General features: G+C 33.7%; 1 protein-coding gene across 50 annotated transcripts in view; it reads right to left on the bottom strand.

The window, feature by feature from the left end:
* Nucleotides 1–27,988, bottom strand: part of ADGRL3 (adhesion G protein-coupled receptor L3) — an 812,688-nt gene that overhangs the window by 326,324 nt on the left and 458,376 nt on the right. For all 50 annotated transcript variants that reach the window (XM_084972370.1, XM_084972365.1, XM_084972348.1 and 47 more), the window contains one exon: nucleotides 21,843–21,952. In XM_084972370.1, coding sequence (XP_084828496.1) covers nucleotides 21,843–21,952 — 110 coding nt within the window. The remainder of the gene's footprint in view (nucleotides 1–21,842; nucleotides 21,953–27,988) is intronic.

Here is a 27,988-nt window from a genome sequence, read left to right as displayed (position 1 = left end):
CCAGTGATAGAAACTCAAGTAAACTTTACTTTCCTTTTCACTTCTATTTTTGTAATATTTTTTATTATGTGGTCATTTATTCTTTTTTATGTAACCAGGAAAAAAAGGACATTCTATTGTAGAAGAAAAAGTAAGGGGATTGGGTCCAGTTTAATCCGTAAGTCTGAAATCAGCCACACACTGCCCATCTTCTCCTGGATATTACGAACATTCCGTGATCGTTGATACTTGACAATCAGGTATACTTGGTCACTAAGAAATACAGCAAGAGAGGTTCACATGTGTTCTATAGAATCATTATTGTATACATTCTATATTGTATATATTCTTTACATTTATATATTCTATATATATTCTATATTGTATATATTGTACTGTTTTTAAAATAAAAATCCAATCTTTAATTAAAACAAACTTGTAGAAGGCTGGACAATGCCTTCTTCCTCAAATGTCCAGGCCCTAATCCCCAAAACCCATGAAGGTTTTATCTTTCATGGTAAAACAAACTTACAGATGGGATTAAGTAAAGGATTTTGATATGAACAGCTAAGCCTGAGCCATCCAGGTGGACCCACAATGGGTCTTTACGAAAGAGAAACATGAGGGTCAAGGTTAGAGAAAGGACCTGAGGACAGAAGGAGAGGTTGGAATGATGGGCTCTGAAGATGGAGGAAAGTCACAAGCCACAGAATGCAGGTGGCTTTTAGGAGATGGAAAAGCCAAGGAAACAGTTTCCCCCAAAAGAATAGATCCCTACCAATACTCTTATTTTAGACTTCTGACCTCTCCACCTGTAAGAAAATAAAATTGTTTTATTTTAAGCCACCCATGTGGTGGTAATGTGATGTAGTAGCTGTAGAAAACTAATGCAAAAGCTTGACAATTTTAACAGCAGCAAAGCATTATAAATCAGACTCAGTTCAGAGCAAGAGGTAAAGAATAAGCAATAGTGATCACTGCACTCCCTAATTGCCACGTCGCTCTCTTCTTGTATCAACATAGGTTCCTAAAAAGGAATCCTACTTCCTGATGGAAATTCTTTTGAAGCCAAGTTAACTTCAGCATACGTGACTCTAATTTGTTGGCATCAGGCTAGAGGGTAGTGAAATATTTTGCAAAAGATACCTGGTTAGCCTTCTCAGTTCTCAGACAGGAAGAAATTTTTCACCAGCCTTTAACAAAATGAACAGCATCACATGAGTCAAAGGGACCTGTATTCAAATCGCACCCCTACACTCCCATCTCCTAGGCATAGGAACTTAAACTAAGGACTTACTTTATATTCTTGTGTTCCATATTTTTTTAAATTGGAACTATACTACATCAATAAACAGATTGCTGTGAGGATAAATTGATATCGTATACAAAGTATTTAGCATAGACTTAGCACTTGGTACTTGCTCAGAGAACAATGCCTTCGATTAGAAATTTTCCCTAGCAATTTCCCTCCTTTATATTCTAGTTTTGACAAGGAAGAAGAAAATCAAGTAGAGGAGTTATAGTCTTTTTTTATTAAACACTCCAAGATATGCTTTCTCAATCAACTGTTTCCTGGGCTGCCAGTTTCCAAGTCACTCCAGTTTCCACTCCAATCAGAGAATGATCTGCTAAATGTTTAATGAAATATTTGCATCAAATAGTTACCTAGCAACCATCACTAATATAAAATTAGATTTGAGTTTCTATAAAAGTCCATAATCTACTAAAAGAATTCAAAAATAGATGAGTACTAGGCCATGACAGAATTTTAACTTAAAAACACATCCAGATGAAATATCTCAAGAGCCTAAATCGGGAATGGGCAATATTATTTATGGCTTGGTATTCAGAATTTTATTATTTTGTGTTTTAAACAAAATAAGGTAAATACTGTATCCATATTATACGAGACATACTAAAATAATAGCAAACTTTCTCTTTATAAGTATAGTTAATTCACAATGTTGTATTAAAATGTACAGCAAAGTGATTAAATTATACATAAATATATATATATATACATTATTTTTCAGATTATTTTCCATTATAGGTTATTACAAGGTATCGAGTATAGTTCCCTGTGCTACAGTGGGCCCTTACTGTTTACCTAATTTATATATAGTAGTGTGTATATGATAATCACAAACTCCTAATTTATCTCCTCTCCTCCATCCCCTTTGGTAACCATAAGTTTGTTTTCCATGTCTGAGAGTCTACTTCTGTTTTGTATATAAGTTCATTTATATGATTTTTTAGATTTCACATAAAAGTGGTATCATAGGATATTTATATTTGTCTGACTTACTTCAGTTAATATGATAAACTCTACATCCATCCATGTTGTTGAAAATGACATTACTTCATTTTTATGACTAATACTCCATTATGTGTATACATATTTGTGTGTGTATGTGTTTATATTCTTTATTCATCTGTCAATGGACACATAGGTTGCTTTCAGGATTTGGCTATTGTAAATTGGGTGCAATGAACACTAGGGTGCATTTATACACTTTTTGAATTAGAGCTTTTGCTGATATATGCCCAGGAGTGGAACTGCTGGATCATACAGTAACTATTTTTAAAGCAACCTCTACATTGTTCTCCACAGTGGCTGTACCAGTTCACTTTCCTACCAACAGCATAAGAGGTCTCCCCTTTCCTCTATACCCTCTCCAGCACTTATTATTTGTAGACTTTTTAATGATGGCCATCCTGACTGGTAAGACCTTATTGTAGTTCTGATTAGCATTTCTCTAATAACTAATTTCTAATTAATGATTTAAGGCAAAGAGTGTTCTGCCTATGTGTTGCTCTAGGAGTTTCATAGTATCAGGTCTTATATTTAGGTCTTTAATTTATTTTGTGGATGGTGTTAGAGAATGTTCTAATTTCATTCTTTTACACGTAGCTGTTTAGTTTTCCTAGCACCACTTATTGAAGATATTGCCTTTTTGTAACTGTATATTCTTTCCTTCTTTGTCTTAGATAAATTAACTGTTAGGTGCATGAGTTTATTTCTGGGCTTTATATCTTGTTCCATTGATCCCTACATTTGTCTTTGTACAAGCACCACACTGTTTTAATTAATGTAGTTTGTAGTATAGTCTGAGGTCAGGGGGCCTGATTCCTCCAGCTCTGTTTTTTCTCAAGAGTGTTTTGGCTATTTTGTATCTTTTGTGTTTCCATATACATTTCAAAATTTTTGTTCTAGTTCTCTGAAAAGTGCCATTGGTAATCTGATAGGAATTGTACTGAATCTGTAGAATACCTTGGTTAATATGATCATTTTAACAATAGTGATTCTTCCAATCAAAGAACACAGTTTATCTTTCCATCTGTTTGTGCTGTCTTAAATTTCTTTCATCAGGGTCTCATAGTTTTTTGAAGTGCATGTCTTTGCCTTCTTAGGTAGGTTTTTTCCCTAGGTATTTTATTATTTTTGATGCAATGCTAAATGGGACTATTTCCTTAATTTCTCTTTCTGATATTTTGTATCAAAATGCAATAGATCTCTGTATATTAATTTTGTAACCAGCAACTTTACTGAATTCACTGATGAGCTCTAATAGTTTTCTGGTAATGTTTTTAGGATTTTCTAAGTATATAGATAGCATTATGTCATGTGAAAACAGCCACAGTTTTGCTTCTTCTTTTCCAATTTGGATTCCTTTTTTGGTTGGCCATACTCATAGCACATGGAAATTTTGGCGACAGGGGCTGAACACTTGCCGTATCACTGACCCAAAACACAGCACTAGATAATACAGGATCCTTAGCCCACTAAGCTACCAGGGAACTCCTGGATTCCTTTGGTTTCCTTTCCTTTGCTGATCACTATGGCTAGGACTTCCAAAACTGTGTTAAATGAAAGTGGTTTGGAGTTCCCATCGTGGCTCAGTGGTTAATAAACCCAACTAGTATCCAGGAGAATAAGGGTTCGATTCCCGGCCTTGCTCAGCGGGTTGGGGATCCAGCATTGCTTTGAGCTGTGGTGAGGGTCCCAGTTGCGACTCGGATACCATGTTGCTGTGGCTGTGGTGTAGGCTGGCAGCTACAGCTCCGATTAGAACCCTAGCCTGGGAACCGCCATATGCCGCAGGCATGGCCCTAAAAAGACAAAAGACAAAAAAAAAAAAACGGTGAGGAGTGGGCACTCTTGTCTTGTTTCTGTTCTTAGAGGAAATGCTTTCAGCATTTGACCACTGACGTTAAGATGTTGGTTTGTCATGTATGGCTTTTATTATGTTGAGGTAGGTTCCCTCTATGCCCACTTTCTGGTGAGTTTTTATCATAAATGAATACTGAATTTTATCAAAAGTTTTTCTGCATCTGTTGAGAAGATCATATGGTTTTTATTCCTCAATTTGTTAATGTAGTGCATCACATTGCTTAATTTGCAGACAGTGTATGATACTTTTAATGCACTGTTGGATTTAGTCTGCTAGAATTTTATTGAAGATTTGTGGATCTATGTTCATCAGTGATACTGGCCTGTAATTTTCTTTTTTGAGTGATATTTTTTTTTGATTGGTTTTGGTTTCAGGCCTCAAGTAATGAGTTTGGAACTGTTGCTTCCTTTGCAATTTTTCGGAATAGTTTTAGAAGGATAGGTGTTAACTCTTCTCTAAACATTTGGTAGAATTCTCCTATGATCTTAGACTTTTGCTAGTTGGGAGGTTTTTAAAAAACTGATTCAATTTCAATACTAATAATTGATCTGCTCATATTTTCTATTTATTCTGGTTTAGTCTTGGAAAATTGTACCTTTTTTTTTTTTTTTTTTTTTTTGTCTTTTTATAGCCCCACCTACCGCATATGGAAGTTCCCAGGTTAGGGGGTTGAACTGAAGCTATAGCTGCCAGCCTACACCACAGCCACAGCAACTCAGGATCTGAGTCGTGTCTGTGACCTACATTGCAGCAGCTTCTGGCAATGCAGGATCCTTAACCCACTGAGGAGGGCCAGGGATGGAACCCATGTCCTCATGAATACTAGCTGGGTTCATTACTGCTGAGCACAATGGGAACTCAGAAGACGGTACCTTTCTAAGAATTTGTGCATTTCTTCTAGGTTGTCCATTATCAGCATATAGTTTCTTGTAGTAGCATTTATTTTTTCAAAGAACTATCCTTTAGTTTCACTGACCTCTTCATGACTTTTGTAAGCCTCTACTTCATTTATTTCTGCTCTGATCCTTATGTCTTCTTTCCTTCTCCTAACTTTGGGTTTTGTTTGTTCTTCTTTTTCTAGTTTCTTTTGGCATAAGATTAGGTTGTTGATTTGAGATTTTTTTTCTTGCTTCCTGAGGTAAGCATGCATCACCAAACAATTCCCTCACATGTTCCCTCAAATTCCCTCACATGTTCCCTCACAGTTCCCTCAAATGCTTTGATGCATGCCAAACACTTTGGATCATTGTGTTTTCGTTTTCATTTATCTCTTGGTAATTTCTTAATTTCCTCTTCAATTTTATTTCTTCAGTGATTCACTAGTTGTTAATAATAGCATAATAATACAAAAATAATAATAACAGCAAAATTTTATCAAGTGCTAACTGCATGCTGGAAACTATTTCTAGTTAGCAATGAGGCTCTTCACCTCTATTACCCCTTAATGAAAAGAAAATAAAAGACCCTGGCTTTCCAGTATGTAGGTAAAATAAAATGGCCTTTATAGAAGGGTTTCTCTGAGTTCTGAATCTTTAGTACTTTTAGAATAAAAAATAAATGGGATTTTTAGTGAACAGCTTCTACCAGCATCCAAGCTACTGCCTGAAGATAAAGATAAGCATTTCAACATTTCAGAAAATATCATCTGATCCCCTCAAGGAGCAGGAGCTGGTAGGATTCAATCAAGCAGTATAACTCACTGTAAATTCTTGAATTTTGTATTAGAATGAGGGCTAATCACAAATGGAGGCCAATGTTGACAAATGACTGAAAGATTTCTGGGTCGTAAAGACAGAACAGCTAATGTTTCTCACTTTATATTTCTCACTTATTCTTAAAGAGTAACACTTGCCTTCTCTTGTAGGGAAGCCATAAACAATGTAGGAGATCTGAGCTTGACATCTGAACCAATTTTATATGAGTATTAGCTAGTGCATGATAAAGTGAAATGAGGAATTCTTAGAGCTTTCTCCTGATAATATCCCTGATAATATTTTTTTACTAGATTAGCATTTTCTTGAAGTTAAACCTTGATGAGTCTGGGTGTATAGCTTGGTAAGTAAGAGGTCAGGATAAAACCAAAGTACGGCCCATAAACCTGTAGACTCTGATACACACACAAGTAATGAGATGCCAGTTTCATTGGTGCTTGAACAATCAGAATTAATACAAAGAAAAGAAAAGGAAGCTTCCAAGTATCTAACCAAGACACCTGCAGAAAACGGTGAAGAGGAGAGCCTAGCCTCTGATGAAGCAGGAGAGAAAGAAGCCAAGTCCAATTAACACCACACGCCCAGTCCTGTCAGTGGTCTAGTATCCTTTCTTGTACAATCCAGAGAAATATTTTTATCAACTATCTTGTAAGTGCAAGTTTTTTAGTAACTCTAGAAACATTTTTAAGAAGGAGGGTATCCTACCTCATCCCATTTTTTAAGTGTAAATGCTTTTTTTTTTTTTTTTTAAGAGGTGAAATCATTTGCTGTTTATTTTTTGGTATAACCAGAAAATAGTGGGATATTGAAAATGGGAGGCTTTGATTGTCTTTGGTGTCAGCTTAACATTCCATAGATAGGGTATTTTTTATATCCTATAATACTACGCATCCTAAATGGCAATTTGGAGTAAGTTGTGCATTTAGTGTCTTGAACACTTTACATTACTTCTCTTTCCATGTTGTTTCTGGTAAACCTGTTTCCTCAAGCAGACTTCTCCTTGATCTTGGCTCTTCTTGTCAGAATTTTGTGCACTCTGTAACGGCTTGGTCGTGGTAATCCAGTTTTCCCGGTAATTTTGTTAATGTGCTGTGAACGATTGAAAATTTGAATATGTAGTGTATATGATATTACATTGTGAATTAGTGCGACTTATAAAAGTATCTCAACTTTTGATGATACTGGTACTTGGGGAAAATGTGCCTCCAGATTTTAAGCTGAAAGTCACTGGAATAACTGTTCAGAAAAGAATCACAACTATATGATTTTTTAGATTTTGGGTATGTATATTAAGAATTGTGTACAATTTGAAATGTCTGTGAATGTTCCTCACACCAACCAGTAAAAATTCAACTATGAAAGAATTTCTTGAAGCACATGAAGAAAAGAGTCAATGAGTTCTAACTATACAATCATTAACTATTTCATTTATTCTGTATCTTAGTTTATTGACCTAAAAAATTAAAAGATAGGCTTAGATTGCTTTATAATTAAACTGCATTGTTATTACATAGAGACAGTATATGAAAACTCAAATAGTAAGAGCTGAACCAATATTTGGTGAAAGAAATAAATGAACACAGCCAGGATACACCTGGAGGCATTTGAGGACACTGGCACACATTATGTAATGCTGTCTATGGTAGAAATGGGTATGGATGTAAATAAATGGGTACTAAAAGTTGGCACCAGTGAGGACAGTATGAAAATAAAAGACACAATGCCCAAAGTCCATGGCAAGCTTGGTGTGACTGACATAATTTCCAGCCCCAGTAGGTTAAGCCCAAAGAGGATGCAGAGCACAAAATTTAAGTGATAAAAGAATCCATACAGACTCAGCTGGGTGTGGATTCAGAAAATTTGCTTGATATGTTTAGTATCACTTGTGGATTAAGAGAGCAACCCCTTTAGAGAGAACTGGTTTAAGAGCTAAATCTCATGGCAGATGCCCATGCAACCAGCTCTGGGATGGATTAAAAATTCAGAGGTGATCTGAAATAGAAAATGAAGAATTATCACCAAAGTCTTGTCTATGAAATTATACCAATAGTTGAAGTTCACATTGTGGTGAAGTGGAAACGAATCCGACTAGTAACCATGATGCCAGTTCGACCCCTGGCCTCGCTCAGTGGGTTAAGGATCTGGCATTGCCGGGCAGACACAGCTCAGATCTGATGTTACTGTGGCTGTGGCTTAGGCCAGCAGCTAAAGCCTGAATTTGACCGCTAGCCTGGGAACCTCCATATGCCCCAGGTGTGGTCCTAAAAAAAAAAAAAAAAAAAAAAAAAAAAAATTATACCAATAGTCAAGAGTACTACAGAAGGCTGTTACTCTATATCTGGGGCACCCAAATCCTGGGGTACATTAACAGCATTACAAGATTCTAAGCCTTGTTTTACCACAGTACTGACTGTAAAGAAACTTCAGAAATGGGTGTGATGCAACAGCCACTTTAATTTGAATACCTATGATATACTGGGAATTTCTAATATGACCATCACTGTACAAAGCTTATTACACATATTTAATTTTAATTTTCATGGAAACTGTGTGAACTGATTATTATCCCTATTTTCTATGTGAAGAGACTCATTCACACAGCAATGAAACAACTTTACTAGAAAACAGCTATTAGTTAGCAAAATCAGAACATAAATCCTAAGGCTCTCTCCTTAACAACTGTATTATACTCTAATGATTGAGAGAAGAGCTAAGGCAAAGATAGGGAAAATATGGTAGCACTCACCACCTGCCTAAGTAACAATTAGAAACATGTCATTGCCATGGAAAATTCTTGTTAATAGCTACTTCTTTGGCTTCCATTTCACTCATGATTCTATTCTGCATTGGCTTCTGTTCTAATTGAAGTAGAAAAGCAATTATTACAGAAAGAAGAAAATATAGTTATAATGTATATTAATAAAAACCAAGAAGTACTGAGTTCCTTTCCTTGTCTGATTCTATTGATATGATTATTCCAACAATGAGAGAATAATAAGATTATGGAGTCTTAGAAGTTAGAAAACAGTTATATTTATACTACTGTAGGCATTTAGAATTTGTGCAATGTTTTAAAGATAACTAGGTTTCCATTAAGTACTGATAAAACTAAAGTAAATTAATACATAAAGAGTAGCCTTGAAAGTCCATAAACATGGATTTAATTCAAGTATTACAAGTCAGCTATCGAGAGAAATTCCTGTCTGTATATGAAAATTTAAATGGAGATTCATATTTATTCATCCTATCAAGCTCACATATTTACTATCAACCCCTTATTTCCCCATTGACTATTTCTGCTGCTTCATATAAATAGTAGATAACACTATCTTGACTTGGGTTTGTCTTGAGCTTGACATATTCAGAGAATTAAAGTGACTTTTGTCTGTAACAACATGCTGTGCATCCCCCATTCAGCCAGTTCATGACAGAGAAGATTTGTATGTTTACCTTCTTAAAATAAGATTACAAAAAAATGATGATCTTTATTTAGAAAACAAATTATGGCTTTATAAGTTTGTATCTAAATAAACAATGAATTCATCTATATTAATTATTCTAGGAAAAAAGTATGAACAGGTTGTATGAGTATTCCATTGCTGCTGGAACAAATTACCACAAACTTAGTGGTTTGAAACAACAAATTTTCAGAGGTTTGGAAACGTAAGAGGTAAAGACAAGAGGTTGGCTGAGTTATGTTCATTCTGGAGACCACGGTAACATTTACATCTGTGCTCTTTCCAGCTTCTTAGAAAACACCTACACTCCTAAGCCAGAGACACCTTTCCCATTTTCAACCCCAATCTCTGCTTCTGTTGTCACATCTCCTCTTTCAAACATTAACCCTCTTGCCTCCTTTTTACGAGGATATGTGTGATTATACTGGTTCCCCATGGATAATCCAGGATAATAACTCCATCTCAAGATCCTTAATTCAATCAAGTCTGCAAAATTCTCTTTGCCATTGAAAATAACATAGTTGCAGATTCTGGGGCTTAGGATATGGATTTCTATGAGGCACCATTATTGGATCTACCATATAAGTATTTAATTGCTATAAGAATTTGGGTTTTATAGGATGGTTCTGAAAAACTTTAAGCAATTAAAAAATGCTGCAATGAACATATGGGTGCATGTGTCTTTTTCAAGGAAAGTTTTGTCTGGATATATGCCCAAGAGTGGGATTGTTGGGTCATATGGTAGCTCTATGTGTAGATTTCTTTTTTTTTTATAATGATCATAACAATCTGATTTCACAGGATTTCCATCCCACAGCCCAAGCTCTATGTGTAGATTTCTAAGGTACCTCCATACTGTTCTCCATAGTTGTTGTACCAGCTTACATTCCTACCAACAGGGCAGGAGGGTTCCCTTTTTTCCACACCCCCTCCAGCATTGGTTATTTGTGGACTTACTAATGATGGCCATTCTGACTAGTGTGAGGTGATATCTCATGGCAGTTTTGATTTGCATTTTTCTAATAATCAGTGATGTGAGCATTTTTTCATGTGCTTGTTGGTCATCTGTACATCTTCCTTGGAAAAATGTCTATTCAGGTCTTTTGCCCATTTTTCAATTGGGTTGTTGGCTTTTTTGCTATTGAGTGGTCTAAGTTGTTTGTATATTTTAGAGATTAAGGCCTTGTCAGTTGCATCATTTGACACTATTTTCTCCCATTCTGTAAGTTGACTTTTTGTTTCCACAGAAAAGAAAATCATGGACTTGGAGAATAGACTTATGGTTGCCAAGGGGTAGGGGAAGGGAATGGGATAGATGGGGAGCTTGGGGTTAATGGATGTAGACTATTGCCTTTGGAATGGATTAGCAATGAGATCCTGCTGTATAGCACTGGGAACTATGTCTAGTCACTTATGATGGAGGATAATAATGTGAGAAAAAAGAATGTATACATGTATGTGTAACTGGGTCACCATGCTGTACAGTAGAAAAGTGACAGAACACTGTAAACCAGCTATAATGGAAAAATATAAAAATCATTATATAAGAAAATGTTTAGAGTATTCACATGAATTATAATCTCCTACCAATGAGAAAATTCTTTTTTTAATATTACTCAATGAATTTATTACATTTATAGTTGTACAATGATCATCACAACCCAATTTTATAGCATTCCTTAAAAATAAAAAAAAATTGATGTAGATTTTTTTCCTTTTACTAATTACTCACCATTAACGAGGTGGTGTTATGTTAAAGCGTAAATATTTAAACAAAGTACTTTAAAGCATATTGGCTAATTTTTCCTAGCTTCATAAGATTAATGATTAGAATACGAGAAAATTAACAATGCTCTTTCATAGTATTTTAACTGATTTCATAGAAATTTTGGAAAATTTTATCTGGAAAATTAACTCCATAGATCTTGATGATTGCTATAATATAATGATGTTTGTTATAAGATCTTTTTAGCGATAAACACTTTGGGGGAAAAAAAAACTCACCTTTACATATTTTTACAACTTTTCTATTCATATGCAGTATATTTTAAAAAGAGAATGTTATATTCCATATCTCTTTAAATCCCACATTTATGCTATTCAATTTGAAGATCTTATAAAAAATTATTTGAATTAAGTTTAAATGCATTAATGCTATAATCTTACTATTTAAAATACAGCAAGTGAGAATGGGTAAGCTAATACCTCAAACTTTACTTATGTCTATAATAACACTTTATTTCCTAAATCAAGTATTTTCTTAACTGCCAATCTGATTAATTTTTCATACTCTCAATTCATCTTGTTTCCTTAGAGTTCGCATCAGTGTGAATATTTACATATATTAAATCCATTGTAAATATATAAAAATCCCATCTAGCTGTTGATGTAGCTTGATATTTGGTTTATTTGATATAAGTTTACCTTTATGTTACTATAGAATGTAATATTTTCAACAATATATATTTTATAGGAAATGCCACTTAACCCAGTTTCATTCTGCAAATATATTTTGATTCTTAATAAATCCTAGAAATTTGAAAGACAGTGCTGCTTCATTATTAATGCTATTAATACACTAATTGCTGGTTGCTACCTGTCCAGGTCCCTCTACCCTATCTCAACTGGACTGTAGTCATACGGACTGTCTACTAGGTATTAGGACAAGGCAAACTTTTCCTGGTCCCAGGCTTTTTGGAGCTAATTATCTCTCTGCTTTGAAGCTTTGAAAGTTTTTTTCCCAGGCTCTTTGCCTGATTATCTCATTCTCATTCTTTAGGTCTCAAAAATCCTCCACTGAGAACAGTATTTTATCATGCTTATATTAGCCGGCCATTTGTATCATTTTCCATTGTACAATGGTGTTTGTTTTCTTCTTGTGTTTTATCATTGATGATTATGTATTTGTTCATGTGTTTATTATTTGCCTTTCCCACAAGACCACCAGATCCATAAGGTCCAAATCAACTTTTCCTCAGCACTTAACACAGTAAATGACCCATAGTAAGTGATAAACTTTGACTGGTAGAATGATCATTGGTGCAAGATCTTAATATTATATATTTTGAAAATTTTAAAAAAGTAACAATTTAGATTTCTCTTACATCTATTAATACTGATTAGATACAAACTCTATAACTAGAGTTCAAATGTAAGTATGTACAGAAACCAGTAGATATTTTAAAAGATTATAATGAACCCAATATAATACAATAAGTACTAGCAAACAACAGACCTTATTGAAAAGGTACAGCAAACACTCAGTTCTAGTCTACTATTGCCCAAGGGAATACAATGCACTATTTCTCCAGACTTCATTCTAATATGACTTTCAGACATTTGGGAGGCCTAAGGAAACCCTCTGTAGGCTGAAATAGGGCCCAAGACTACTACCTACAGCCTTTGCTCTAAAGTCCATTGGAGGATCTGATTCTTTCTAATCATACACAGGCTCTTGGCCAGCCCCCTTCTCCTTCCTTGGAAACACCTTGATACTGAAGTGCATGCATTTAATCCTTGAAACTCTTCACTATCTCTTGTTCTTGCTGGATCTTATTTTTTCAGACTGGTTTTCACCACTTTTCTTTTGATTCTGGAACTATAACTTTGTATTTCCCACCCTCTCTCCCCACTAAAAAGCTTCTTCTTCAACAGAAATTAGTCAAAATTGGTTTCTGCATATTTGAAAACACATTTCTTATTAATATATTAGTTTATTACATTAAAAAACAATTTATTTTTGGATCTGGGATCAAGATGGTGGAGTAGGTGGATGTAAAGTTCACCTTCTCCCACAAACACATCAAAAAAAAAAAATCTAAATGTAGAATGATTCACACAGAACATCTACTGAATGCTGGCAGAAGACCTCAGACTTATAAAAAGAGGAGAAAGCCTCCATGTAACTGGATAGAATCATATGGGAAAAAAGAGAGAGAAAGAAAAGAAAAAAGGAATCAAGATGGAAGCAGCACTACTGAGAGGGAGCTGTGAAAGAGGAAAGGAATCTGCATTTGGGGAGGTCAACTGAGAAAGAGAGATCAGCCAAGATGGAGATGGTCCTCAATACTTCAAAGAAAAGCACAGCACACTTATATCTGGAATCTAATATATGGCACAAATGAACCTTTCCACAGAAAAGAAAATCATGGATTTTCAAGGGTTGCCAAGGGGGAAGGGGAGGGAGTGGGATGGACTGGGAATTTGAGGTTAATAGATACAGACGATTATCTTTGGATTGGATAAGCAATGAGATCCTGCTGTATACACTGGGAACTATATCTAGTCACTTATGATGGAGCATGATAATGTGAGAAAAAAGAAAGTATATATGTATGTGTGACTGGGTCAACTTGCTGTACAGTAGAAAATTGACAGAACACTGTAAACCAGCTATAATGAAAAAAATGAAAAGCATTATGAAAAAAAAAAGAAACTCCATACAAAACTACTTGATCTTATCAACAAATTCAGCAAAGTAGCAGCATACAAGATAAACATTCAGAAATTGGTTGCATTTCTGTATACTATCAATGAAACATTAGAAAAGGAATATAGCAAACAACTTTTAAAATCAAACTAAAAAAATAAAATGTCAATGAATAAACTTGAGCAAGGAGGTGAAGGACTTATACATGGTAAACTATAAAACATTAATAAAGGAAATTAAAGAGGATTCAAAGAAATAGAAAGATACATCATGCTTCTGGATTGGAAGAATTAATATAGTTAAAAATGGCCATACTACTCAAAGCAATCTACAGATTTAATCAACCCCTATCAAATTACTTATGACATTTTTCACAGAACTAGAACAAATAATCCAAACATATACATAGAATGCCCTCCCAACCTCCCCCCCCCCCCGAATTGCCAAAGCAATCCTGAGGAAGAAAGAACAAGAGGAGGCATAACTTTCCCAGACTTCAGGCAATATTATAAAGCTAAAGTAATCAAGACAGTGTGGTATTGGTACCAAAACATACATATGGATCAATGGAACAGAATAGCGAACTGGGAAATAAACCCCAACACCTACAGTTAACTAATCTTCAACTAAGGAGGCAAGAATATAAAATGAGAAAAAGAGAGTCTCTTCAGCAAGTGGTGAGAGGAAAACTGGACAGCTGCCTTTAAATCAATGAAACTAGAATACACCCTCACACCACGCACAAAAAGAAACTCAAAATGGCTTAAAGACTTAAACATAAGACAAGACATCATTAAACTTCTAGAAGAGAACATAGGCAAAACATTCCCTGACATAAACTACAAATGCCTTTTAGATCAGTTTCCTAAGGCAGTAGAAATAAAAAAAAATAAATAAACCAATGGGAACTAATCAAACTTACAATCTTTGTCACAGCAAAGGAAACTATTATAAAAAAAAGACAACCTAAGGAATAGAAGAAAATAGTTGGAAAGGTGGCAACCAACAAGGGCTCAATCTCCAAAATATACAAACAACTCATATAACTCAACAATAACAACAAAAACCAAACAATCAATCAATTAAAAAAAAAAAAAAAGCACAGAAGACCTAAATAGACATTTCTCCATAGAAGGCATACAGATGGCCAGTATGTATATGAAAACATGCTAAACATCGCTAATTGTTAGAGAAATGCAAATCAAAACTACAGTGAGGTACCAACTCACACCAGTCAGAATGGCCATCACTAAGAAGCCTACATGTAACAAATGCTAGAGAGGGTATAGAGAAAAGTGTATCCTCCTACACTGTTGGTGGGAATGTAAATTGATACAGCCACTATGGAAAACAGCATTGAGGGTCCTCAGAAAACTAAATATAGAACTAACATATGATCCAGCAATTTCACTCCTGGGCATCTATTTGACAAAACGTTCATTCAGAAAGATGCATACACCCACCCATATGTTCATTGCAGCACTATTCACAATAGCCAAGACATGGAAACAACCTAAATGTCCATCGACATAGAGACCTGTGGTTTTCAAGGGTGAAAGGGGAGGGAGTGGGATGGACTGGCAGTTTGAGGTTAGTAGATGCAAACTATTACATTAAGAATGGATAAACAAAGGTCCTACTGTATAGGTAACTATACCCCATCTCCTGGCAGAAGTCATGATGGAAAATCATATTTTTTTCAAAGAATCATATATATATGATTGAGTCACTTTCCTGTACAGCAGAAATTGGCACAACATTGTAAATCAATTATATTTTAATAAAAAAAGATAATGGTTTATCTTTGTTCTCCACAGTCTGATGAGTATGAAGTCTCACAAGAATCCCAGCATGCATGGAAGTCATGATTTCTACACTGCCTATCTATGTGTTCATCTCCTATCACTCTTTTGTTTTGCATTTTATGCAAACACCAAACTGTTTTGGTTTTATATTCGCAATAACAGCTTCTTATTTTACAGTGTCCCATAGGCCAAATATGACTGCCCTTCTGACTAAAGTCTACTTATTCTTTAAGACTCAGCTCAAGGGTCATCTCTCTAGGAAACCTTCCCTGAATATATATGACCTCACACTCACCACATACAAACATCAGCGCCTATGGGATGTGCGGGTCTTCTCGCACTGCTTGTATGACATGCTCAATTGCTTTTCTGGACTAGTTACACTGTAATTTAGGGGATCTGAGCTTCAAGTGGATAAATTCCTCAAGGGCAGTATTTTTATCTTAGCTTTCTTCCTAATATTTAGCATAGTGCCTCGTCTGCAATAATTGTTAAGCGATGGGAGGAAGATAAAAGAGGAAGGGGTCTTGAAAGCAAATGAGATAATCTAGTTGAGAATAATTTCTAAGCAGATGAAGCAGCCAGACTAAAGTATAAGAGAGTTTAGGATAAGGATGTCTAAGCATATAGTCTACCTGTATTTCTGTTTTCCAAACTGATAACAGCTATTTTTATGAATATTCCATATTTTGGGCATACAAGAAAAGTTTACATTAACTATAAAGTAATCACTGATTCACTTGCAAAAGCTTTATGAATTATAAGATACTGTCAGGTAGAAACTATATAACAGGGAAAGAAACTGTGGTGGGAAGATATACGACAAAGAAAGAATTTTGTTGTTCTTGTTGTAAGTATTCTAAAAAATGTCCTCTTATAGAGGGGCAACACTTGCTCCACTATATGGAATCATACAAAAGAATACAGAAAACAAATTGGCTGCTAGTAATACTCTTGAGGAATACAATCACAATCATCAAACAATTTGGAGAAACAGAAATTCATATAATCTATATTTTTACCATAATTCTTCCCTTTAAATCATTGTCTTGTTGTAGAAATAGTTTCTTTTTTGTATCATTCTAGCAATAAATATAATACATTTAGAGGATTACATTTTGACCATATTTCCTTTTTTCTTTTAATCATTCAATACATATTTATTGAATGTCTCCTATTTATCAAAAATTGGAAAAGATTCGAAGGCATTAGGAATCTAATTCTATCTTGACATACTGTGATATTTTAAAAATTAAACATACGGGTTAATTTCATCATGATGAGCTGTAAAATATGTCATTATTTATTTACACAATAGGAACGATGCAGATATTAAAATATGCAATCACTTGAATAGTAGTCATAAAATTGATTACTAATTTTGATAAGTAATTAGTTACTTACAATTAATATTTAAATATGTATTTATTTTAAATGCCATAAGTATAATACTTTTTTCTTATAGTAAAATATAAAATAGATTATATAATTAATTATAAACATTACTTTCCAATATTACTTATTTTGCATGTCTTTCCAGAAAAAGAATCACATACATAACTTCAGATGGCTAATGTGAATGGTAAGAAAGTCTATAAATGCTATAACATAAGACTGGTTTAACCAAACATTCATTTCGAGTAGATCTCTAATTGAGGGCTTCCCCAATCTATTTTCTAAGGAAAGCTACCAGGAGAGAAGATTGCTAGAATAAGTAATGTGCGCTTTGTATTTCTGAAAAGAAGAAACAAAGAACTGAAGAGAAAAGCTGGATTGTGAGAGAAGACAAGCACTTTTCGAGGGTAATGTGCGTGAAACTGTATGTCTTGGGAGAGACAAATTGTCAGCAGGATATAAAGATTTTTTTTGCTCTAAAATACTGTAAGTAGGTGGTTAGCTATTTTTTGTTTCTCCCTAACACAAGTCATCCCTGTAAACTGGCTAGGTGAAGGGAGCTCTACTTAAATATGCCACAATTTCCATCCCAAATCCTGAGAGAGGTGATGGGATGGGGTGAGGAGAAGGAAGATGTGAGAGCAAAAATGTGACATTGGTAAACATGTTGAGGTTTAACCTCTTGCATATTCAGGTCACTTCCTGGGGAGGAAATATCACAAGAGAGGAAAATCAAACCTCAAAAGAAAATGCAAAGGCTGTAACAGTCACACTGGAACTAAGGAGTGAAAGGAACAGAGAAAAGTATTGATTCACCTGCCCCAAATGTGGTCACAAACACAGCATCTGTGAACCCTAACAAGAAAATACAGAAAGTAGGAAGAAAAGATTAAATACAGCTCTAGCGATTTGGGAAAAAAAATGATTATGAGACAATTAAAAAAAAAATTGAATATAAGACAAATTTAGGCCCTCACTAAATTCTTTACATTAACTATTTTTTTTTATTTTCTTTCCTATTGATATCTTTTCAAAGTTATACCATTTGGTTGTTTCAGGTTAAGCTCCTTTTTAAATTTTTATTGATCAATTATGTACCTATTTGCTAACTCCTAAAACTGTGCAAAAATTGTTGCAAGCATACCTTAGATTTTTTTAACTTCCTTCTCCTGTGTGATACAATAAACTTTGTTGAATTTTTTCTGTATTACCTCTAATATGTTATATGTCATTAATATTGGCATGTTTTCCTGCATATTTTTGTTTTTCTATATTTTTCCATGAAAAAATATCACTTAAAAATCAATATTACCATGGAAATACATACACAGAGTATGTACAAAAAAAGAAAATATCAATGAGATTTTCCCACATATCAATATTAAGGAGAATTATTCATAAATACTAAATGTATCACCATATACACTGCAATTTATCATCTTAAATTCAAAATGAAAATAGCTTATTAAAATTGTATTACACATAGAACCTAAAGTATGGTTCTATGTTGTTTGGTTGTTTATTCAGTTGTTCAGTCAGAAAACTTTCAAATATTAATACTGAAACCTAAAAATGAAGCTCATCTTCTACTAATACAATGGGATCTTTTAACAAGCATATTAATTAAATACAAAGATTTTCTCCTATAACACAGGTAATTTAAACAACTTTTATGTTACCACTTAGACAAGAGCCTCATTCTAAATTATGGATGGTATTTTTATAGCACATATTCATCTCTGCCATCAAGCTTCATTATGTGTTTGGAGTTTGCAGTGATGCAGCTGCTTTAAGAAAAGCATATAAACCTCTTAAAAGTAAGACCAAAAGAGCAAAGAAAAAGGGTCTGGGCCTTTGAAGCACTTGCTCACAATAGTGATGAAAGTTAAATATTGAGCATCACTGAAAAACTCATTTCAATATAAAGGGAAAAATATACTGGGAAATCTACAGCTGGGCCCTGAAAAACAGGGATTGCAGCAGACTCAGTTCTTGACTCTGCCATTTTATTAGCTATTCCACATTTTACATGAGAGATTTTACTTATCCTATTGTGTTTGCTTCCCCTTCAGTAAAATAGTGATACTCATAGGTAACAGGGAGGAGACTGTGAGAATTAAATAAAATAACATATATAAACATATAACCCAGGTAGTAGATGACATGTAGTAAATGCTAATAAACAATAGCTATTTTAATAAGTGAATCTTTATAACACTGGAAAAATCAGTGATTTTTTTTATGTTGGAGAAAGGAAAAAGAGCTTATTATTATCTAAATCAAGACTTAAAATAGTCCCCCCACCCATGGGAAATACGTTCTAAAACCCTATGTATACTGTTTTCCTGCCTACACATAGATACCTATGATAAAGTTTAATTAATAAATTAGGCACAGTAAGAAAATATTCAAATTGCCAGCAATACTCTTCTTGCTCTTTGGGACCATTTATTAAGTAAAATATGCCTTATCTGAACATAAGCACTGTGATAGTGTGACAGATGAAGTGATAACCCAGATGGCTACTAAGTGACCAACAGGCAGGTAGCATATATGGTTGATATGCTTGATGAGGGGAAAATTCATGTCTGGGCCGGGACAGCAATTTTCATCACACCTCAACAGGGCAAGTGACTTACAACTTTTGAATTATTTCTGGAATTTTCTATGTAATATTTTCAGACTGGGGTTGACCACAGGTAACTGAAACCAAGGAAAATGAAACCAGAGATAACAGGGCACAGCTGTACTATAGATGTGAGATCCAGAAAATTTTAATAGCTCACCTGAGCTAAAGGATCCAGGTTTTTTTGTTAAGAAAGCAAGCCTCCTGGTCATTTTTCTACTAAACCAGCCTACTTTTCAAATGAGTCACTATAGTTTATTTTATGATTTCTACTTTCTTTTGATAATTTTTTAAAAATTCACCTTGTTTACTACATGAATTCCCAGCTATGAATCACATTTTTAACTGAAATATACTAAAGATAATTTAAACAAATACAATCATACTATATCATATAAATTAAACCATGTATAAACTGGCAAGTACTTGCACCTGTGTTTATAGTTCTTATTTAACAAGATCATCAGATACATATTTTTATGTAATATGAACATACTTCTAAGGCAATCAGTGGATTTTTAGGATTATTAGAATCCTGCAAGTACAGGATATTCAAGAATCAGATTGCCCATCTCTAAAAATTTATGAGAGAGAGAGAGAGAGAGGAAATCTGTGGTAAACCACAATCCTTTTATACAAAAGTATGAGCAAGTTCCTATTTATATTGAAATGATTTAAGAATGAGTTTGCCAGAAGATTTTGGTATAGTGACCCTTAAAAGGGATTTTGAAAGTATACAGAAAAAATTGAAGAAACAGCTGTGGAGTTCTTTACTTTTTAAAATTTGTGGATTAAAAACCAAACAAATATTTGGCAAAACTACTTCAGCTTTCAAATTTCAATAATATTATTGTAAGTTTCTTAAAACTGTCTTTAAAAATGAGGCACACCTTTCTTTATATTTTTATAAAATGCTTATGGAAATATCTATTCTACATATTTCACAAAGATCTTATTATACAAGACAAGTACAACTGTCCTAGTTCCAAAATGGAATACAAATTTCACTTCTTTAAAATATCACTAATGAACAATTAATGGTCATTTAGCTTTATACTTTTATAGACGTGTCCTTAGAGATAACAGTCTAAGAAGCATAACTACAGTTGAGATTTCCATAAAACCTATACATTTATGCTTTTTCACAACAAAGAAAATTATCCTACAAAACTTCACTAGATAAACTTTCTCTAATCAACCACACTGTAAATAAAAGAAAAATAAAATTTTCCCCTGATTGTTCCATGACTGCTTTTAAATTTCAATTCATTTCTCGCTGTCAAAATTTCCCTCTGATATTAGAGTACGCATACTTACAGCTCATGAGCAAAATATCACTTTTTAAATAAACAGAAATGAGGCAAGTCCAGAAATACCTATTGACACAGTAAATTTGCTAATCCCCAGGTACTTTGCTTCTTCTGAGATGACTAAGGAAGTTGGAACCTGGGATTTATTTATGATCCCAGTCCTTTTCTACCTCTGGAATGAGCTGCATATTTAATACAAGAATACAGGATTTCCTTAGTGATCTTCCCCAAAGTATCCATGAATAATTAACTAATCAGATTAAAAATATTTTTATTTGAGATGGGGAGTCTACCTCTGGACAAAAAGTCTGAAAAATGCTTCATTTTTTTATTGCTTGATTCTTCACCATTCCTGAAGAAAAAAAAAATGTCGTTGGTATATATCATCTCTGACATAGAATCTACAAAGACATACTTCCTGAGGCTGTCAAAGATGCATTCCAAAGCGTGTTGTAGTTCGCATAATCCTTGTATTTTCTTTCTAGTCTACTCCCTCTGGATAAATGTATTTCTAATTCTCAAAACGGCAACACAGGCAGCTGAGATTTAAGTGCTTCTATCAAATTCAATATTTAACCACTTCTATACTACGATATATACAAGTAGATTACTCACTTTCACTTGTGTTTTCTTAGACCTGAGGAATGAGGTATTGGCATACCATTCTTTCATCTTTTTTCCTAAATATTTTAAATTCTTTCATTGAGAAAAGAGTTTTAGAATAGGTATTGATATATAGAAATGCAGAGTCAAAATTAAATGCTGCAGAAGCATGCAGGCAACATCTAATTCTTCAATGGTGGGGAGAGTTTATGATCCTGAAAAGCTGAAATTACCCAGTTTTTTCTCATATACTTTATGTGATTATTTTTATGTTTTCATAGAGAAAATGATGTCAATGCATGCAAAACAAAGCTTAATTTTTTTTCAAAAGGAAGGTACAGGAATATACATACTGTAAGGAACACATTCATACTGCACTTCAAGGTATTTATAGGTTCCCGGACATGGGTCTGGAAAAACATCAGGACCCGCCACCACTGCACACTGGGTTCTGTTATTGCACCTGAAGTCAAAAGAAAAGAAAAGAAAAAAACAATAAGCTTCTACATAGTTAAATCATTACTAACATCAATACTAGTTTTAATTATTAATTATACAGATTAAAATATGATTTTGGTTAATCTAGGGTTTTAGACTTATTAATGACATCTATTTAAAAACTAGATATTTTAAAATATCTTTTAAAAATACTAGACATTAAAAATCCAATCAGTTTATTCATATTAACTAATTTAATATTGGATTGAACACAGCATGATTTTGATTTAGAAGTTAAATACTGCTTAAGCAACATTAACTGACACATAGGATATTGCCGATGTGAAGACAGGATTATACAGTAGGAAAGACTCACTCTCACCATAAAAAAATAATTAAGACAATATAACCAGAGTTTTATTATGCAATAGTAAAATAAACTCATTGATTATCATATCATTTATTTTAAAGTCAGTGAACATATGGTATTGAAATGCTTTCAGCCAAACTCAAAAAACAGAGTAAGTAAAAAGTTAATATTTAAATATTAAAATATATCAAAATATTAATTTACATAAATTAATATAACTAAGCTCATAAAGAAAATAATTTTTAATAATTGAGTCTTATGTTCCTCATGTTCAGCAAAATAATGACACCAACCTAACAGTTTGCTAATCACAAATGCCAATATTCTATAATTTAAAATAACTTTAAATCTCCAAAGAGAATCATCGGATATCACTATTGAGATAGAAACACAAACTAGACATCCTTTGTGGCAATTGGGCTAAATGGATCTGGGTTATATAGACTTAATCATGGATAAATATACATAAAATGAACTTAATTCTTAATCAGCAAAAGACATCTAAGTTCAGGGCGGACTATCTACAGCCAATGACACTCAGAAACTTTCTAGACAATAATATATCAATAAGTAGACATTTCTATGTAAAAATAACGGTTTCTACCACCCAAAATATTGGCACTAAATGAATAGTATGAGACACTCTAGTTGTCCTTTCTTTTATATTCTTGTTTATTCATCTCAGAAGTAGAGTATCTCAAAATAGATTTTCTGTTACTTTCTCTTTTTTTAATTTGGTGCTGTCTTAAATAGATGCTTCATTCTTGATATAACTTATACTTTGGAATTCTTGCTAGGATGCTAGCTGGAGAAGAAACATTTAGGGCAAAACTCATTTGATTTAGAATGGAAATGCTTTGAGTTTACTTGAGGCTACCATTTGTCAGGCTTAATGAGAATTTTATTTAGTCCCTAAATTAAAATTGATTCATTAATGGATTGTTAAACTGAAAAATGTGTTTGGTGTTATCAGTGAAAAATTAATAAAAGCCAATATTCAATACTCAACAGGCAATTTAGCATAATAGCTAATCCAGAGAGTCAACGTGTTCTAAAGTTCTCTGGTGTAGATTTAGTGTTGAAGGATGATTATCAGACAATGCACAATGCTATTTGTTGCTGTAGCTTTCTCCTTATTATCATTATTAACATTAGTCATTGGTTTGGGAATGGGTTAATAACACTTCATTCCAGATAGGCTGAGTCTTTGGAAAGAAAGCTGTAACACAGAAGTGACACACAGACAAGCACTAAATGCTTTGGGTTGACAATAGAGACAGGAAAGAAAAAGACTCACATAAAAAAAAAAAAAGGCAAGTAAATTAGTTGTACTCAAAGCACTTTACCTGGAATACCAGAAGTTTGAGATTTAAGGTAACCCCTTAAACATGCTCACATATATTCTACTTGCCAATTCTTTTTGAGATGAATATTACTATTCCCAGTTTCGCAAAGGAAGGAATAGTTGTGGTGATGTTGAATAACTTTCAGACTCTCAGTAATCAAATAATAGTCACTGGACTCCAGAACAGTGACCTAAAGGCCATGATCCCATTGTCTTCTGAGAGTATGAGTCATACATTTCATGGTCACTCTGGAAACTAATTTAATTCACTCTTATAGGTTGTCAGGAATACTCTGATAGTCTGAAGAAGTAAAGCCCAGCTGTGAAGTAGCTAGCTGGCCCAGGATTCATTCAGTAATATTGTGAATCAGGCTTTCTAAGGAGGTGCTGAATTTAAATTAATATTACATAACCAGGCTCTCTCAATTCAAACTGGCATGCAGCAATCAGAAAGATCAATCTCTGAACATAAGGTAGAGGGAGTGATAGGCTAAATGAATATTTATTTATATATAGACTATTCCAAAGGAAAAACAAATGCTGTTTTAATTCAACCCACATACAAAGCGGCAATATATATATATATATATATATAAAATCTATATCTATATCTATATCTATATAATATATTGATAAAGATTATTTAATAAATGTTACTTAATATGTCGAATGCTATTGGTTATCAGCACTACTTTTAAAACAGTATTGTTTAACCTAAAATGATGTCTTACGACGACTGCTAGGGAAGATACAGATAATCACTGGGTTAGTAATCAGAGAATCTTATGCTGCTAACTTATTAATTTCAATATGATTCATATGAGTATAAGAACAAAATTTGTCACATAAGATAATTAAAAAGCCATCTCTTTGGCAAAAATTTTCTTTATTTGCCACAACATACTGCAGCATATAATAAAAATGATATTGCTAGGTTTGTGTGCATATTAATTATTCAATAAGTTGTCATATATAAAATAATCAGTCTCTTCTAAATTTAATAAAGTGATTTTTTTAAACTTCTATTATATAGATAAAAGTTAGCACTCCATTATCTCTTGTTTAGTTACAACATATTTATAGATGAAGCATATACAAGTGAATCTTACATGTAACTATTTTAAAACATTTGATATAATAGACCTATATGGTTTCTATCGTTTGGTTCCGAAGCTGTAGCAATCCAATACAGTACCATTAAAATAATTTAAATAAAATACTGTTTTATTTATGTATTAGGAGTGTAATCTATAGGATTATCTATTATCTAACTTAATTATATATTCTTTTTTTTTTCTTTCTATGGCCACATTTGCTGCATATAGAAGTTCCCCGGCTAGGGGTTGAATTGGAGTCACATCTGCAATCTACGCCACAGCTTACAGCCATGTGGGAAACTTAACACACTGAGCCAGGCTAGGGATCAAATCTACATCTTCACAGAGACATCATGTCACCAACTCATTGAGCCACAACAAGAACTGCCTCAATTACATACTCTTACTACTCTCTAAAATCTTTTTTTTTTTTTTTAATTTTGTCTTTTGTCTTTTTAGGGCAGCACCCGCAGCATATGGAGGTTCCCCAGGTTAGGGGTCTAATCAGAGCTGTAGCTGCTGGCCTATGCCAGAGCCACAGCCACAGCCATGCAAGACCCAACCTGGGTCTGCAACCTACACCACAACTCATGGCAATGCCAGATCCTTAACCCACTGAGCGAGGCCAGGGATTGACCATGCAACCTCATGGTTCCTAGTCAGATTTGTTTCCACTGAGCCAGGACAGGAACTCCTCTAAAATCTTACTATGCTCTAAAATTCCAATCCTAGGAGTGTTCAGAAACTTGATCAATGCTTCATTATACATATCACGTAAATATATAAACCTTAAATTCATTGGGATAAAATAGATATGATCATGTAAAAAAAGTATTTCGTGAGTGTCTTTTTGTTAACAAAATTAGCCATATGCATTTATATTAGTACCTATCAAATAGCACTTATACAAAGGCATGATTGATGAAAAAACATGTATCCACTTAGTATACTTAAGTAATTTATAGCATCTAAAATATGGCAAATCAGTGTTTGAATCATATAAGAATAAGGCATTATGTTGTAAGAGGAAAATAAAGATACTTTTTATGCAAAAAAACAAACCACCATCATAACACATTAATGTTTAAAATCTGAAAATGGTTTTCAGATTTTATAATGAAGAGTACATAGATATTTTTAATTCTCAGGATAGAACTAATAATATTAAAAAACCCATAAACTCATATGTGAATATCAACAGCATTTTGCTCAATGTCAAGATAGTGCTCTTTTCCTCAAGGCAATACTTTCCTTATGTTCCTCTGCCTGTCACTCTGAAACCCACTAATATGTCTTTTCTTTTGGACTTAGAAGCCTGAAGAGGATAAAGCAACATCTCATGGTAGTATATGTCATAAATGAATCATGTAGATCTCAATTAATGAGAGCTAAATGGTCAGAGAAAAAAAATCAGCATTATAAATATTACAAAATTCTCTACTTCTAATATGATAGCTCTACACCTAGCATTCACAAAGGAATTTTCCAGTGTTACCACGTACAATTTAAGTGGTAATTTAAGAAGAGTAACACGTGATAAGGCCCTAGTTTGGCGTTCTTATTTTAAGGAAAGTTAATTGTAAATCATAAACTAAAAATAGTGTAGGATCTTAGAGAACATATTGTGACAATGCATGTAAGCCAAGTTCTGTGATTCATAATGTGATTCTCTAGCCTCATGTCTTTCATTTTCTGTATTCTTTTTTATCATTGCACAAACATTCTTTACATTAGAAAAAATGCAGTTTGAGACAAGCAAGTGAAAACACGACCAAAATGAGTGAGGAGGACCACAGAAACTTGGTTCTTGTATTAGTTTTCTTGTTGCTTCTGGAACAAATTACCACAAACTTAGTGGTTTAAAACAATGCAAATCTATTCTATTATAGGTCTGGAGATAGAAGTTCAAAATCAGTCTTCTATAGCTCAGACAAAGATGTTGGCAGAGTTGGTTCTTTAGTGAGGCTCTGGGGACAATCTGTTTTCTTACCTTTTTTTTTTTTTTCTTTCCAGTTTCTAGAGGCCATACCCTCAATTCCTTAACTTGTGGCTCCTCATCACATCACCTTTTTCACCCTGATTCTGACATGGCATTACCTTTTTCCTTCGTTGACGTTCTTGCTTTCCTTTCATAAGGACTCTTGAGATGACATATAAAATTGCTTCCATAATACAGGATAACGTGCCCATCTTAAGAACCTTAATATCATCATATATGTAAAGTTCTTTTAGCATTATAAAGTAAAATTCACAGAATTTATGGATAAAGATGCCAAAATTACTGGGGAGCCATCATTCAGCCCACCCCAAGCACTTAAGCAAAAAGACATACTGAAACTGTGTCTCCTGAGGTGGTCACTGTGAAAAAGTCTTATACAGGAAGATATATGTCACTACATTTGAGCATGGCTAAGGTGTTTAATGATTTCTCCATAGCATACAATTTTATTTATTAAAAGGATGCATAGGACTCTACTTACATTTTTATCTTTCAGAACAAACAAATGCTTTCATTATACTTTGGGTAAAAAACCTATTATATGTTTGTTTTGTTTGATCATAAAGGAATTTTAAATACATAAGGCTTATTGCAATAGATGCAAGAAACTTATTTAGAATTGCCTAATAAATGTAACTTTTAAAGCGCTTTATAAAAATTGGGACATTATTTCAATTTTAGACTCTTGTAAAATGTGAAATATCAAACATAAAAATCCATAAATGTGAAATATAAAACATTAAGGAATTAATAAAACACAATTCATTCATATTAAGTTGAATTTATGTTTCAGTGTTAAGTACACATTTCCATAATAACAAGTGACTATTTCATGTTTCCAGACTTAAATAAATTATTTTATTTTATTTTATTGTCTTTTTGCCTTTTCTAGGGCCACTCCCGTGGCATATGGAGGTTCCCAGGCTAGGGGTCGAATCGGAGCTGTAGCCGCCAGTCTACACCAGAGCCACAGCAACGCGGGATCTGAGCCGCGTCTGAGACCTACACCACAGCTCACAGCAAGGCCGGATCCTTAACCCACTGAGCAGGGCCAGGGATTGAACCCTCAACCTCATGGTTCCTAGTTGGATTCATTAACCACTGTGCCACGACGAGAACTCCAATAATTCTATTTTTATAAAATCCAATTTAAAATACTAATTCTCTACTGCACCACAAAGACATTATTTGCCTAAGCTCTAAAGTATTTTAGTGGCAGTTTAAAAAATAGAAACCTTTTCAGATTATCA

This window comes from Sus scrofa, chromosome 8 (assembly GCF_054392235.1).
Source record: "Sus scrofa isolate SSC_HxYL_T2T_F1_AM1 chromosome 8, Sscrofa_HxYL_maternal_Yorkshire_Landrace_v2.0, whole genome shotgun sequence".
NCBI lineage: Eukaryota > Metazoa > Chordata > Mammalia > Artiodactyla > Suidae > Sus > Sus scrofa.
Note: the sequence above shows the minus strand (reverse complement) of the source record. Positions and strands in the feature narration are given on the sequence as shown.